Raw genomic sequence first — 13,400 nt, 5'->3', positions numbered from 1 at the left:
TTGTGGTCTACTATTGTCTTGTGTGTGCCTTCGATTTGTCAATTTAGGGCTTCCGCGGCGCACAACAGGTTGTGCAATCGGTCGGTCGGTCGGTCGGTTTGGTTTTTGGCCAAATTTGACCAAACCAAACTGAACTGCCTATCATTCAAAACCGAATCGTACCGACTTGAGTCGGTGCGGTTTGTTTAGTTTTCACTTGTGTACAAATGTTATGTCCAAATTTAATTTCACCTCTAATCTGTTGACGAAGAAAGAAGTCTCTTATACTTCAATTTATTGAAATTCATGAACTATCAAATGCTACTAATTGTTAGATGTAGAAATCAAATTCTTATTCCCGCCAAAGCTTACATAATTTTTTTTAGAGAAAGCTTACATAAAGAATTAAAATGATCTCAATCTGATAGGCAAAGTAAATAAAAAATGTGTAATAATTTGGATGTTGGGTATAGATTCTATAAAATTATAAGTCTGGTCGAAAGTGATATCTGATCCAAAGATTCTCGTGCATTATGTGTATCAATCGAGGAGAAAAATCAAGAAAATGTTAGAATCAACATTATAGTTTAAGTTTCTTACCTCCAAAGTGGATAATAGAGAGAGATAGAGAACTAGATATGATGAAAAGCCCTAAAACTGGAGAGGACATCATTGTTGGGATATTTCATCGCTATCAGGTCGCGTGATAGAAAAAAAATATCAAGCAATAGTGAAACAACTCTATATGACTATGACGGTTCGGGTTTAAGCAAATCCGGATAGTAATTAGAATAGATAATACAATTCTATCGGTTCGGACGGTTCAGGTTGAAAAAGCTTCAACTTGACCCGAACCGAACTCTAGTAAAAATCAACCAAACTGTCAAATTTCTGCCGGTTCGGTCGGTTTGTTCGGTTTGAACCGAACTATGCTAACCCCTACAATGAGGGGTTAAATTTTTGTAAATCCTTGCTAACCCGTTGTCAAAATGGGGCCTAAAGTTTTTAAACTTACATTTATGTACCCTAACTTTCTAAAGACTTGTGCTTCAATACCCTGCATCTTATAAATTTTAGAGTATTTTAGTGTTAATTTTAAAAAAATTAGAATACTTGTGTGCAAGTTTTAAAAACGTTAGGGTATATAACCGCTACCAAAACGAGTGAAAATACATAAATGCAAGTTCCAAAAACTCTAAAGCATATAAGTGTTGCCGCGACCAAGTGAGGCCATACAAGGGACAAATTTTCAAAACCGACCTGTTTTGAATTTTATTCCTAAAAAAAGACTCATTTCAAACTTAATTTTAAAAACAGACATAGTTGACTGAAATTGAGTCGGTTTTAAAAAAAAAGTTCTCAAACTTCAAGGGAGTTGAAGTCCCGTGAAGTTTTGTTATATAAAAAACTTCACGAGACTTCAACTCCCGTGAAGTTTGAGAACTTTTTTTTTTAAAACCGACCTAGTTTCATCCCAACTGGGCCGGTTTTTAAAATTAAATTTGAAACGAGTCTTTTTTTGAAATTTTTTTGACAAACATGTTGGTTTTGAAATTTTGTCAGCCATACAAGTGATAAGTTGGGGAAAGCATAGGGTACTTAAGTGCAATCAAGTCAAATTAATACTTCGGGTGAAGTGCAAAAACACGTAAAAATATAGGGATATAAGGGCAAGTGCAGCAAGCTCCCACCCCACCTCCTAAGGCTGAGGTGGCGGTGGGAGCTTGCTGGACTTGCTCCAGCAAGCTCCTAAGGGAGCTCTGAGAGCTTCCGTGGCACAAAGCCTAGGGCTTTGTGCCACAGAGCTCCCAAGCGCTCCACAAATTTGTGGAGCGCTTGGGAGCTCTCAAGCTATTAAAAAAAAAATTTAACAAAAAACTCCTTGCTTTTGTACCTTTGCAATAGAAGAGGGGTTTTTTGATAGAAGAGGGGTTTTTTTGATAGGGTTTTTTGATAGAAGAGGGGTTTTTGATATTGTTGTAGCTCCTAACTAGGAGCTTGTTGGAGCTCCATAAAAGAAGAAGTGACTCTCAAGGCTTAATTTGTTAATTTTTTATTCTAAAATGCTTGAGAGCTCTTGAGAGCTTGCTGACTAGGACTCCCAACTGGGAGCTTGCTGCACTTGCTCTAAGGTGTTTAAGTGCTATTTACCCAGCAAATGATAATCCAATAAAATTCCTTCTTGTGGAGCAAGAAAGGGAGAGGCGTGGTGGGGCTGGAGTTGTGGGTCCAGTCAACATCCAGGGGCTGAATGCGAATACAGCGGCCACCCACAAGTTCCCACAAGTTTCGCGACCGACCCCAACGCCTGCGCTCGACCAAGCGGTTCGCCCCGTCTCTATAAATACCCGTATCACTCAGCCCACCTCTCACCGTCCTCTCAAAGAAAATTTTCCTCTCCTCTCAAGAAAAAATAAAATAAATAAATAAATAAAAATGTCTTGCTACCGAGGGAAATACGCTGGTAAATTTGATCAAAACCCTAAATTTCTTTCATAGTTTTGTTTTGATCTTTCGATATCTACTTGATCTATCTATTTGATGTTTAGAGCTTGATTATAGATCCGTCTAATATTGTGAGTTTTTGATTCGGCGTTTCAGATCTATGGTGTGCTGCTAACGATCTGTAAATTTGAAAAAAAAAGAGGGTATTTTGATATTTTTGGTTTGATCTGTTAGACCTGGATACGGATTCTCCTTCTGAACTAGTCTTAATATAGTTGGATGAGATCTCAGTGAAAAAACTTAACTATTTGTAGTTAATGATCTAGTGGTTAGGTTGATTGGATCTGATCGACTTGTTTAAATTTTGTTTCTTTTAGAATCTATGTGGAAGATTGTGTTTTTAGGGTTGAGGATGCTAGTTTGTTATGGAATTTATTATTATGTGTTAAATTCTCCTATCAGAATTGCTATTTACCTTGATTTATTTAATTTTGTGCATCTGATGGTAGATACTTTATTTTATTTATTTTTTGGAATATTTTGTAGGCCACTATGTATAGTTATGCTCTTATTTTCTTCTGATTGAGATGCTGTTTTTACCAGTCTAGTTCTGTTTGATTATATGCTGCTCAAACAAAACTTGTTTAAAAGATGGCAACTTGTTTCTAATTCAGAACTTTTTCTTATGGCCGTAATGATTTATTAAAAAAAAGAATTCATATTTTGGACACTGCCATGGTCAAAAATGAAAACAGTACATGAACTGGATTTCAATACAATCAAGCATCAAGTCACCTGTGGTCATCTCTTGGGTTGCAAAGGGAATATTGGATCAAAAATTTCTAGTTTCTTTTAAGTTTTGTACTTCAAAAACTTAGCAGCAATGAAGCCTTTTAGCCGATTATTTTTGTACCTCCGTGTAACTCATGGGGAAAACAGTGAACAGGTCTTTTTATTACATGGTTGGTATACATTTCCAAAAGTTTGTCTATTTACTTCATCTTGTAGACAAGCTGTATAGCTGATCTACAATTCTCATAGACTTCGGGCAGAGCTTTCTGGTTATTGAGATCTGCCTTGTGGTAGTGATTAGTACCAGTTCTAAGGTAGTCATCCTGGTAGATGACCCTGGAGTCCATGTTACCCAATTCTGTTTATAAATATGCAACCCGTGTGCTAGCTGCTTCAATTTGATGTTCCTGCACAAGATAGTGTAGAATTGGAACAGTACTGGCATTTTCCACGAAGGATTTACTATTTGATACATAATATTTTCCTTAGCTGTGTAGATCAGATCGGTTCGAGAGTAAACTTTTAGCTTGAATTGTATTTTGAAGGAAAAACTTACATTATTTCAAGTAATCTGGGGGTCTAAAATTACTAGTCTTTATTACTATTATTTGTATTTTTACTTTCGCCCTAATCTTGGCACTTATGTGGTTCTTCTTCTTTTTACATTGCTGTTGCAAGTTGCAACAACCCATAACTTAAAGTCTGACGTAAATTATATTGCAGATGAACTCATTGCCAATGCTGCCTACATTGGCACCCCAGGCAAGGGTATCCTTGCAGCTGATGAATCTACCGGAACCATCGGTAAGCGTCTTGCCAGCATCAATGTTGAGAACGTCGAGGAGAACCGCCGTGCTCTTCGTGAGCTCCTCTTCTGCACCCCTGGCTGCCTCCAGTACTTGAGCGGTGTCATCCTCTTCGAAGAGACCCTCTACCAAAAAACTGCTGACGGGAAACCCTTTGTCGATGTCCTCAAGGCTGGAGGAGTCCTTCCTGGTATCAAGGTCGACAAGGGCACCATCGAGCTTGCTGGAACCAACGGCGAGACCACCACCCAGGGCCACGATGACCTTGGCAAGCGTTGCGCCAAGTACTACGAGGCAGGTGCTCGCTTCGCCAAGTGGCGTGCGGTGCTCAAGATTGGTGCTAACGAGCCATCTCAGCTCGCTATCGACGTCAACGCCCAGGGTTTGGCACGATATGCCATAATCTGCCAGGAGAATGGGCTTGTCCCCATTGTTGAGCCAGAGATTCTCGTTGATGGATCTCATGACATCAACAAGTGTGCTGATGTGACCGAGAGGGTTCTTGCAGCTTGCTACAAGGCCCTCAACGACCACAAGGTTCTCTTGGAGGGGTCTCTTCTTAAGCCCAACATGGTGACACCTGGCTCAGACTCGGCCAAGGTGAAGCCTGAGGTGGTGGCCGAGTACACAGTGAGGACCCTCCAGAGGACAATGCCCGCTGCTGTCCCTGCTGTCGTCTTCCTCTCTGGAGGTCAGAGCGAGGAGGAGGCGACATTGAACTTGAACGCCATGAACCAGCTCAAGGGCAAGAAGCCATGGTCGCTGTCTTTCTCATTCGGTCGTGCTCTTCAGCAGAGCACTCTCAAGACATGGGCGGGGAAGAAGGAGAACGTTGAGAAGGCTAGGGCAGCGTTCCTTGCTAGGTGCAAGGCTAACTCTGAAGCGACTCTCGGGACTTACAAGGGAGATGCTGCTAAGGTCGAAGGAGCCTCGGAGAGCCTCCACGTTAAGGACTACAAGTACTAAATTCGCATACTGCTTACGATGCTATCGGTGTGAGATAAATAGAGGAACTGAGGAACTCTCCTGGGGTTAGAGAGCTTAGGATGCTGCTGCTTTTAATTTTGTTTGCTTTTATGCTTTAGAGGTTATTTTGCTGTCTCAATAAGTTGGGAGGTTGACCTCCAGGATACTGGTTTAGGTGTTTATTATCATCTTTGTTCATGTTGAATTTGGAGGTTTTCTGCCATGAAAAAATGGTGGTATGTATGCGTTTAACCGCCTAGATTTTGTTTAATGTGTATTTTTACAGTCTTTGTTGTTTCATATATTACTTCTTGTTCCGATCTTTATCATCTATATTGAGGAAGCAGGCGCTCGAACATTGCTCTAGGATTATGTTTCTGTGCTCGGAATATCAAGTATACTGGTTGAGGTGTGATGATCCTTGACAGTGCTTTTTGTTTATCTTGAACTTGGTGATCTTCAGTGTGCAATGAATGCTGTTTAACCGCTTGAGTTGTGTCTGTGCCGGGTGTCTTTTCTTTGTCTGGTTAGGAATGTGCTACTCTGAATGGTGATGATGGCGCCTCATGCGTGAGATGAAGCGAAACGTTGTAATTTTCTGCATCACTGCTGCTGCTCTCTGTTGCTGACATTTGGGGTGTTTAAGCAGTGTTGCACGCGCATATCCTCAGTTGTAAATGGCTGCCCTTATATGCCATGTAAGTTTCTAGAAGTTCCATTTTAGTACCATCGGTTATGCAAACGTAAGAATTTCTCCTATCACGTCACATGCTATTTTTAGAACATTTCATTTATTAAATTAAATATACAGTTGTAAATGGCTGCACTTATATACCATATGAGTTACTAAAAGTCGCATTTGCATTTTAGTACCATTGGTCATGCAAACGTAAGAATTTCTCCTACCACAATTAGAACATTTCAAAATCCTATTTTAAGATAGAATCGGGGTAGGTTTAGAATAGAATTGTGATAGGTTCAACAATGGATCTAACAGAAAAATGTGTTGAAAATATTCTAAAACTAGCACATGACCGCCACAGAGAATTTTTATGGGGAAATTCTCAAGTTCTGCGTAACCTGAGGGTGTAGAAATTTTGAGAGTAACCGAGGGTGTAGAAATTTTGAGATATTTAAGTGAGGCTATTCGCTACTGAGGTAATTATTTGCAACATTGGATAAACAATAAGGCATTTAAGTGTAGTTTATCCATTATTAACTGAATTGAGTGATGGCTAACAATGAACCGAACCTCCAGTAGTTTTTTAAAACCCTCAATTCCTTAGAAAGGAGATTCCCTAGAAACTCAATATGACAATCTAAGAGTGATATGTACTATTCAAAATGTCTAATTCAGGAATGATACTTACTAATAAAAGAGCGCAGACTTGCTGACAAACTACCTGTTAAATAAATTAATAGACGAAGAGGATTATCTGCAATTTATCTCAAAATCAGTTGACAAACGTCTATTGCATGTATGTTTGGTTCTGCTGGCAACAGGCATGAGCCGGCCTCGGTTTCAATTCATAAAGGTGAAGCTATAAAGATGTAGCTAATTTCCCATTTCTTTTATGGAAAAGCAATCAACATATCTACGTGATGCAACCCTTCCTCTATAGAATGAGACATGAAGATCCATCCTTTTATTAGTATATCAAAAAATCAATTCTAAAACATGAATCCGTTAAATGAATGGCACCATGAACTAACTTTGAAATCATCTGAGGAAACGAGGCAAACCAAAAAAAAAAAAAAAGAGAGTTAGAAACGAATCCCTCGCACCATAATCCCGTCTTTTTCTTATTTTAACATGTAAATGATTTCTTGATTCAAACGGTTCTTCGAGGGTAAAATTTTCCTTTAGAACGGTAATTTGGCAGCTTGGCCCAGTTCCTTGCGGCAGAATTGATAGCTCATTATTACAATAATGTTTTAGAGGCAGTTGCAGTCTTATATGCTACTAATGAACACAAACCAGAATGTTGCCAACATAAAATCGATGCACGGACCGAAGCAGAAGATTGGCAGACACCTCCTCTGTGAATGAATGAATTTTTTTACATAAATTTAACAGATAAATCGCAAGTATGCGAACTAATGTAAGCAACGCTCCAAAAACAAACAAATATATGTACAAATGCAGCAAATTGAATGCGATCACTGTATAAACCGAGAAGGGACGTAAGCTCTAAAAATCAATGAATCATAATTTTCCCCTCTTAAACCTGAAAATCAAACCCACTCTCATACGGTGCATGAAAGTAATTCACCTGCAAGTTGGCATTGTTCAAACATTCTGAAACCTAGCATTTGGTGTAAACCACCCCCAACAAACACAACATTCATCAAATTATATCATAGGCATATAAATAGCACCAGGAAGATCTTAAAATGATCCATTATGACATCCTCCAACACTTAAAGCAGTTTGATACATTACGGCTTATTCCAGTCTTTTGCCATTTACATCAGACAACTATTATATTGCCGTTGAGCCAAAAGGCATTAGTACCTTCGATTTATCTGGCCCTCCCTTGTGGCTACCACCCGATGCTGCGAAGGATTATATGGATACGGGTGATCATACAGACAAGCAGGCCCTTTCTGGCAAAGCCCATACGCGTCATAGAAAAAGCACACAGGTCGTTCCTAAAAAACACGATGTTATGTATTAAACCAAAATGCTACAAATAGTATGTAACAAACATAGAAAGTGTACACTTCACAACACCCATCTTAAGTTCAACAGATTTTGAGGTAACCCTTCAACTTTAGAAATGTCACTTAATCAGGGAGGTTATAGAAATTTACCCTTAAAATTATTAAAAATAACATGAAAGGGTTTTTCCATCGGGGGGCATTTTAGTCATTTGAACGCACGCGATACTTGTTTGTGCAGTCAAATGTAATGGTGTTACTTAGGGGGCTTATCTGACAAAAATTAAGGGGGGTTAAGTGACATTTTTTAAAGTTAAGGGGGTTAATCTCAAAATCCGCCAAACTTAAGGGGGTTTGGTGAAATTTACCTAACTGAGAATTGTATATAATACATAATGGAAAAGTAGTAACTCACAGGTCGCAGAGGCAGTCCAGTTGGAGTTTTAGGGACCGTTATCATGTCAACGATCTGAGGATCCCTTAATAGTTGTTCTAGGACTTCTTCAGAGAAGGCCTGCCCATAATTACTTGTGTGATTGGTACTGATCATAGATGGAGCTTGGGTGTTTCCGGCATTTTGGATGGATGGAGATGATGCATTTGCTGCTGCTGGCTTCTAGAATACAGGTTACATAAAAGACTTAGGATGAGCAAATGTAGAGACATAAATTTTGGGGAGTGTCGTTATCCCCTTTCTTAATACATATCACTAATGAGAAAATAGTGCCATATACACGTTAAAAAAAACATAAGCTAACAATAAAATACATAGGAGAACAAAATACACATTCAAGAAGGATTGACAGATGAAAGGATAGTATCTTCATCTCTGATCAATCCCATTGACAAATGTTGTTTATCACCGCATATATGAGCAATGGCTCCAAACGAGGCTCATGACACAGACTGAAACTAGAGTTTAACATGTCAAGATCTCAAGGAAAAACTAAAGGAAGATGGAAAAGTTATTATTATTATTTTTTTGCAAAACATCATTGTTAAAAACATGATCCGCTCAGATATTTCTAATTAAAGTGGATCAGCAACTTGACAAGTTAATCCATAAGTCAAATAGCAAATAATTGATTTCCTAAATACATATAAATTGATAAGATAATCATAATTATAAATTAAAATAGCTTTATGTAATTAAATAAAAACAATTAACTTAAGATTATTAAAAAAATGATACTAAATAATTTTTTCAAACAATGAGATGCATTAAAGTCCATGATGTTGACAATTGAATACAATTATATGGAACTATCTATTCTAATATTTTACAAAGTGTGTCGTATCAGCAATCCATGCTAATTTTTACCAAGTTTCCGGAGTTATATCATCGATCTAAGTATTCAGAAGCCTAAGTAATTGAGATCTATTCATTAAAGTGATATAACTAGGTTTTTCAACAATCAAGATAAGACTAACTCGGACCAAATCACTATGTTTTATAACAAAGGCATGAATGATAACATAATCATAATTATAAATTAAAATATATTAATCTAATTACATAGATACAATGGATTTTTTTTGAAACAATGAAATACATCAAATTTCATGCCTTTGACAATTTAAATAGAACTTTCTATTCTAATCTTTTACAAAACCGATCATATCAAAAGCCAATGCTGATTTTTACCAAGTTTTTCAATTGATCTCACAATCCGAAAACCTATTCAATCAAGATCTTCCTTTAAAAGTGATCTAACTACGTTGCTCAACAATCAACATCAAACTACCTCGGATCAAATCATATAACTGTAAATTAAAAGAATTATTAATTAAAATAAATAATCTAATCACGTGAAAAACAATTAATTTAATACTAACCACAAATGATACTAAACAATGAGATACATTAAATTCCGTGACTGACAAATTATTAGAACATTCCATTCTTTCTATTCTAATCTATTACGAAGTGAAACATATAAGCGATCCGTGCTAATTTTTACCAACTTTCCCAAGTTAGATCTTCAATCTAATTATCCATACAAACCTATTCAATTTAGATCTATCCATTAAAAGTGATCTAAACTAGTTTTCTCAACAATCAAGTTCATGCTCTCCGAAACAAATCACTAAATTTTATAATAGTCATGAATGAACAAAGGTGGTGACTAGTTCTTACCTGTCTGCTCCTCCTCCCCAGCAGCCGCCAAACCTTATTTTTAATTGCTAGGATTTTCATTGTAGGCGGCGCTTTGAGGTTCTGACATTAGGCACTAGGAGCGTACTCTATTTATATTGGGTTTGTGACCAACTTAGGGAAGAAGTAATCCAATACCTAATTTGAGTTGGGCAAGGGTTAAAGCCAAGAAATAAATTATGATTTGACCCAGGGGAATTCCATCCTATCAGAACATTCCGCACGCGAGCAAGGTGTTATGAGCCATACAAAGGACCAGTGATATTCCAAAACTGCAAGCCAAGAAATAAATTATGATTTGACCCAGGGGAATTCCATCCTATCAGAACATTCCGCATGCGAGCAAGGTGTTATGAGCCATACAAAGGACCAGTGATATCCCAAAACTACCCCCACCGGTGCTATCCAAAACTCCCACCTACCTTTCTATGAATGGCTCAGAATGTCATACTCATATGCAGGATATTCTGATAGAATTTGTACTCTGAGGGAATACAAACTGTGTAGACGCTTTTTATGCGTGAAGTGATTCATTTAGAGGGCTTGAACCGTTTCACCTTCTATGAAATGACTAGGATGTTAGCCCTTCAAAGTGGAACGTTACAAATTACTTCAAAGTGCTCTGCTAGGGGTCATATTCATTTGGAGGCAGGGGTCATATTCATTTGGAGGCGTAACTTGAAACCAGATGTTTGATCTTTTGCAGGAACTCCTCTAAACTGACCTTATTTTGCTTCTTTATAATTGAGTTATTAGTTGTATGTATAACTGACGTACGAAAGCTTCTTTTTTTTGTTGTGTATTTTTGTATGTTTGAAATAATATTCAAATTATTCAATACCCAAATAGTGTTTTGTATCAATCATTCTATTTTAAATTATTGTATCAAAATTAAATGATTGTATCAATCATTCTATTTTAAATGATTGAAATAAGATACAATCATTCTATTTTAAATGATTGTATCAAATTTAAACGTATTGAAATATAAACCATGCAAATAAATCTATGAAATTTCATCACAGAATTAATTAATGTATTTTATAAATAAAATCAAGAGAAACAATGAACACTAAAATATAAAGGGGATACAATTTTGAAAATTTGATAAATAGTTAAAGAAATAAAAATGAATAAATTATAAATAAAAGAATATAGTAGGAAAATATGAAATAAAACATTGTTAAACTTAAACATAAAATCAATTCAACCATCAAAAAGTTATAGATAACTTTTAAGCTTAATAAAAATACAAGGGACGAATTTGTAGAATAAAACTTCTATCTAGTCAAATTTTTGTTATTCAATTAAGGAATTTTTACAATATACCCTTTTAGAAATTTATTTTTAAAACGACCCATTTCAAATTTATTTGCCATTTTCAACCCAGTTTCAGCTATCTGACTGAAACTGGGTTGAAAATGGCAAATAAAGTTCGAAAACTTCATGAGATTTCAAATCCCATGAAGTTTAATGCTTGATTAACCCCGCTAATGAAGCTGTAGAAGTTCAAAAACTTCACGGGATTCAAAATCCCGTGAAGTTTATCGGCTGATTAACCACGCTAAACTTCACGGGATTTTAAATCTCGTGAAGTTTTCAAACTTTATTTTTCACTTTCTATCCTGTTTCAGCTAGGTGGCTACTTAGCTGAAACTAGGTCGAAAATGGCAAATAAATTTCAAATGGATCGTTTTTTAAACATAAAGTCCTAAAGAGGTCTATTTTGAAAATTCGATTAATTTGCCCATTTTGGTCAGACTCCGCATCAATATTGCTTCTTATTACTGTGTGATTGAGATACCAACCCAAATACCCTAGCCCAAACTCAAAACATTTTTTGTCTTTAATTGAGTTAGAACTAGAATCAACATAAATGATGTAATTGGACAGAAACCTCTTCATTAATTCAGTCCATATTTGATTCCAAACATGAGCTGCTGCAACAACTTGCCTAATTTGGACTCCTAACCCTTCTCTTGTTTAATGATGTCCATTACTAAAGCCTTTACTAAGTGACATTATGTATGCTCTCTTCTTTTTTGGTGAGAATTATGTATGTGGAATTGGTGTAAGTGAGATTAGAGTGAAAGTTCTTCCAAATTTGTACTTACGATTCGATTAGTAAATTTTACTCCTGCTAACATTATGCATGTGTGACTTTTCTTCTTAATTCTTAATATCTTTATATTAAGGTTATGGTTGTTTCTCAAGCCTTCTCATCCTGCAGTTCTGCTTCAAAGTTAGCCTCATTGTAAATATGAAGGAGTCAGGAGATATAATCGAGGAATCAAATTGATGCTAAACTTGTTAATTTCAAAATCAATCACCCTAAACAAATAAAAGGATCAAGAACACATCAAAACTGCTGATTGCATGCAGGCATGCAGCTCAATCAATTATATTCCCAGATATACCTCTGTTATTTTTAGGCAAAGGTGAATCATTGGCATGGCTTAGCACACAGCATGCATCGAAATAGGAATCATAGGTGCTAACTTTCAACACATGTCACCCATAAAACAACAAAATTTCCAATACATTACCAATGACTCTTTCAGATATTTGCTCGGCTTTTGCCATGGCATTACATGCAGCCAATCATTTCAATATCCCAGACACCAATAAATTCGACAAATAAGTCGATCGTAAAATGAAATGTTACATAAACCAAAATCAGAAACCATAGTCTAACAAAGAGCAACAAATTCTACATTTTTTTACCGAAATTCATAAAGCATGCAGCCCGCAAACGCGATGCCCAAATCAAACCAATAATGATAACGAGTCTCTCCATATTCTCAACAAACAGAGGCAGTAATCAAGAACCATACCTGAGAAGACCCCGAGCCACTCCACGATCTCCCCTAAAAACAAGAAAAGAAGATACTTTTACTACTAAACACACTAAAAATCAAACACCCAGATCATAAAAACCATTAAAAAAACCCAAATTTCTTTGACTCAATAGGCTTCTACCCCTTATCACCAGCATTGCTCTCAATTGCCTTACTACTAGATTCAGCAGGCTCTGACCCATTTGAGGCAATTGTATCCTCAGTGTTCTCCATCAACTTTTCTTTGTTCTTTGATGATAGATGAGGGGAATTGAGAAGAACCCAGATGAGTTTGAGAGTGAGAAAAGACAAGGGAGGGGAAGGGAAGAGAAGAGAAAAGGTGGTGAAGAGATTTTAAGGGAGAAGTTTTCGAGGAGAGCAAAATGACATGGATAGTTTTGAGTGTCAGAGAGTGGCTTTGGAGGGAAATATTAGTGGAGTTAGTACTAGTTAATGCAAGGGGATGGATGTTTGACTCTTGTGGAGGGCAGATTAGTAAAGTTCATTTGGCAAAGTGAAGTGAGAGTTATGATTATCCGAAATTGGAAGTTGAGAAAGAATGTACTCCAGCTGTTTGAAGGGTAGACTTTATGAATTAGTCATGGTTTTGAGAGATTTAATAACTTCCTGAAAATGCCATTTTGGCCCGAGTTTTTTTTAATAACCAATAGATGTGTATTTTTTTTTATAGATTTTATAAACATATGGATTTTTATCTATGATAAATAAATGAAATATATGAGTGACATTATACAGATA

The 13,400-nt window shown here is 36.6% G+C and overlaps 2 protein-coding genes across 3 annotated transcripts; one reads left to right on the top strand and one right to left on the bottom strand.

Annotated features, from left to right (window-relative positions):
* Positions 2,297 to 5,292, top strand: LOC109836704 (fructose-bisphosphate aldolase 1, cytoplasmic). Its single transcript, XM_020404682.1, has 2 exons — positions 2,297 to 2,443; positions 3,940 to 5,292. The coding sequence occupies exons 1-2, from the start codon at positions 2,416 to 2,418 to the stop codon at positions 4,986 to 4,988; spliced, it is 1,077 nt and encodes a 358-aa protein (XP_020260271.1). The 5' UTR covers positions 2,297 to 2,415; the 3' UTR covers positions 4,989 to 5,292.
* Positions 7,176 to 9,891, bottom strand: LOC109836706. 2 transcript variants are annotated; one of them, XM_020404684.1, is made up of 3 exons: positions 9,787 to 9,891; positions 8,065 to 8,265; positions 7,176 to 7,640 (listed from the first exon to the last, which is right to left on the bottom strand). In XM_020404684.1, the coding sequence occupies exons 1-3, from the start codon at positions 9,844 to 9,846 to the stop codon at positions 7,497 to 7,499; spliced, it is 405 nt and encodes a 134-aa protein (XP_020260273.1). In that variant the 5' UTR covers positions 9,847 to 9,891; the 3' UTR covers positions 7,176 to 7,496. The 2 variants fall into 2 exon arrangements, with proteins under 2 accessions (XP_020260273.1, XP_020260274.1); XM_020404685.1 differs by having other exon boundaries at positions 8,065 to 8,262; positions 9,787 to 9,888.

The sequence above is a fragment of the Asparagus officinalis genome, chromosome 4 (assembly GCF_001876935.1).
Source record: "Asparagus officinalis chromosome 4, Aspof.V1, whole genome shotgun sequence".
Classification (NCBI taxonomy): Eukaryota; Viridiplantae; Streptophyta; class Magnoliopsida; order Asparagales; family Asparagaceae; genus Asparagus; species Asparagus officinalis.
The sequence above is the reverse complement of the archived record's forward strand: the minus strand, read 5'-3'. Positions and strand labels throughout refer to the sequence as shown.

Coding starts and splice junctions, on each gene's coding strand:
- LOC109836706 (XM_020404684.1), bottom strand. CDS start 9,846: ATGAAAATCCTAGCAATTAAAAATAAGGTTTGGCGGCTGCTGGGGAGG. Junction 8,266..9,786: donor TGGGGAGGAGGAGCAGACAG/GTAAGAACTAGT, acceptor CCTGTATTCTAG/AAGCCAGCAGCAGCAAATGC. Junction 7,641..8,064: donor CTGGACTGCCTCTGCGACCT/GTGAGTTACTAC, acceptor CGTGTTTTTTAG/GAACGACCTGTGTGCTTTTT.
- LOC109836704 (XM_020404682.1), top strand. CDS start 2,416: ATGTCTTGCTACCGAGGGAAATACGCTG. Junction 2,444..3,939: donor CTACCGAGGGAAATACGCTG/GTAAATTTGATC, acceptor ATTATATTGCAG/ATGAACTCATTGCCAATGCT.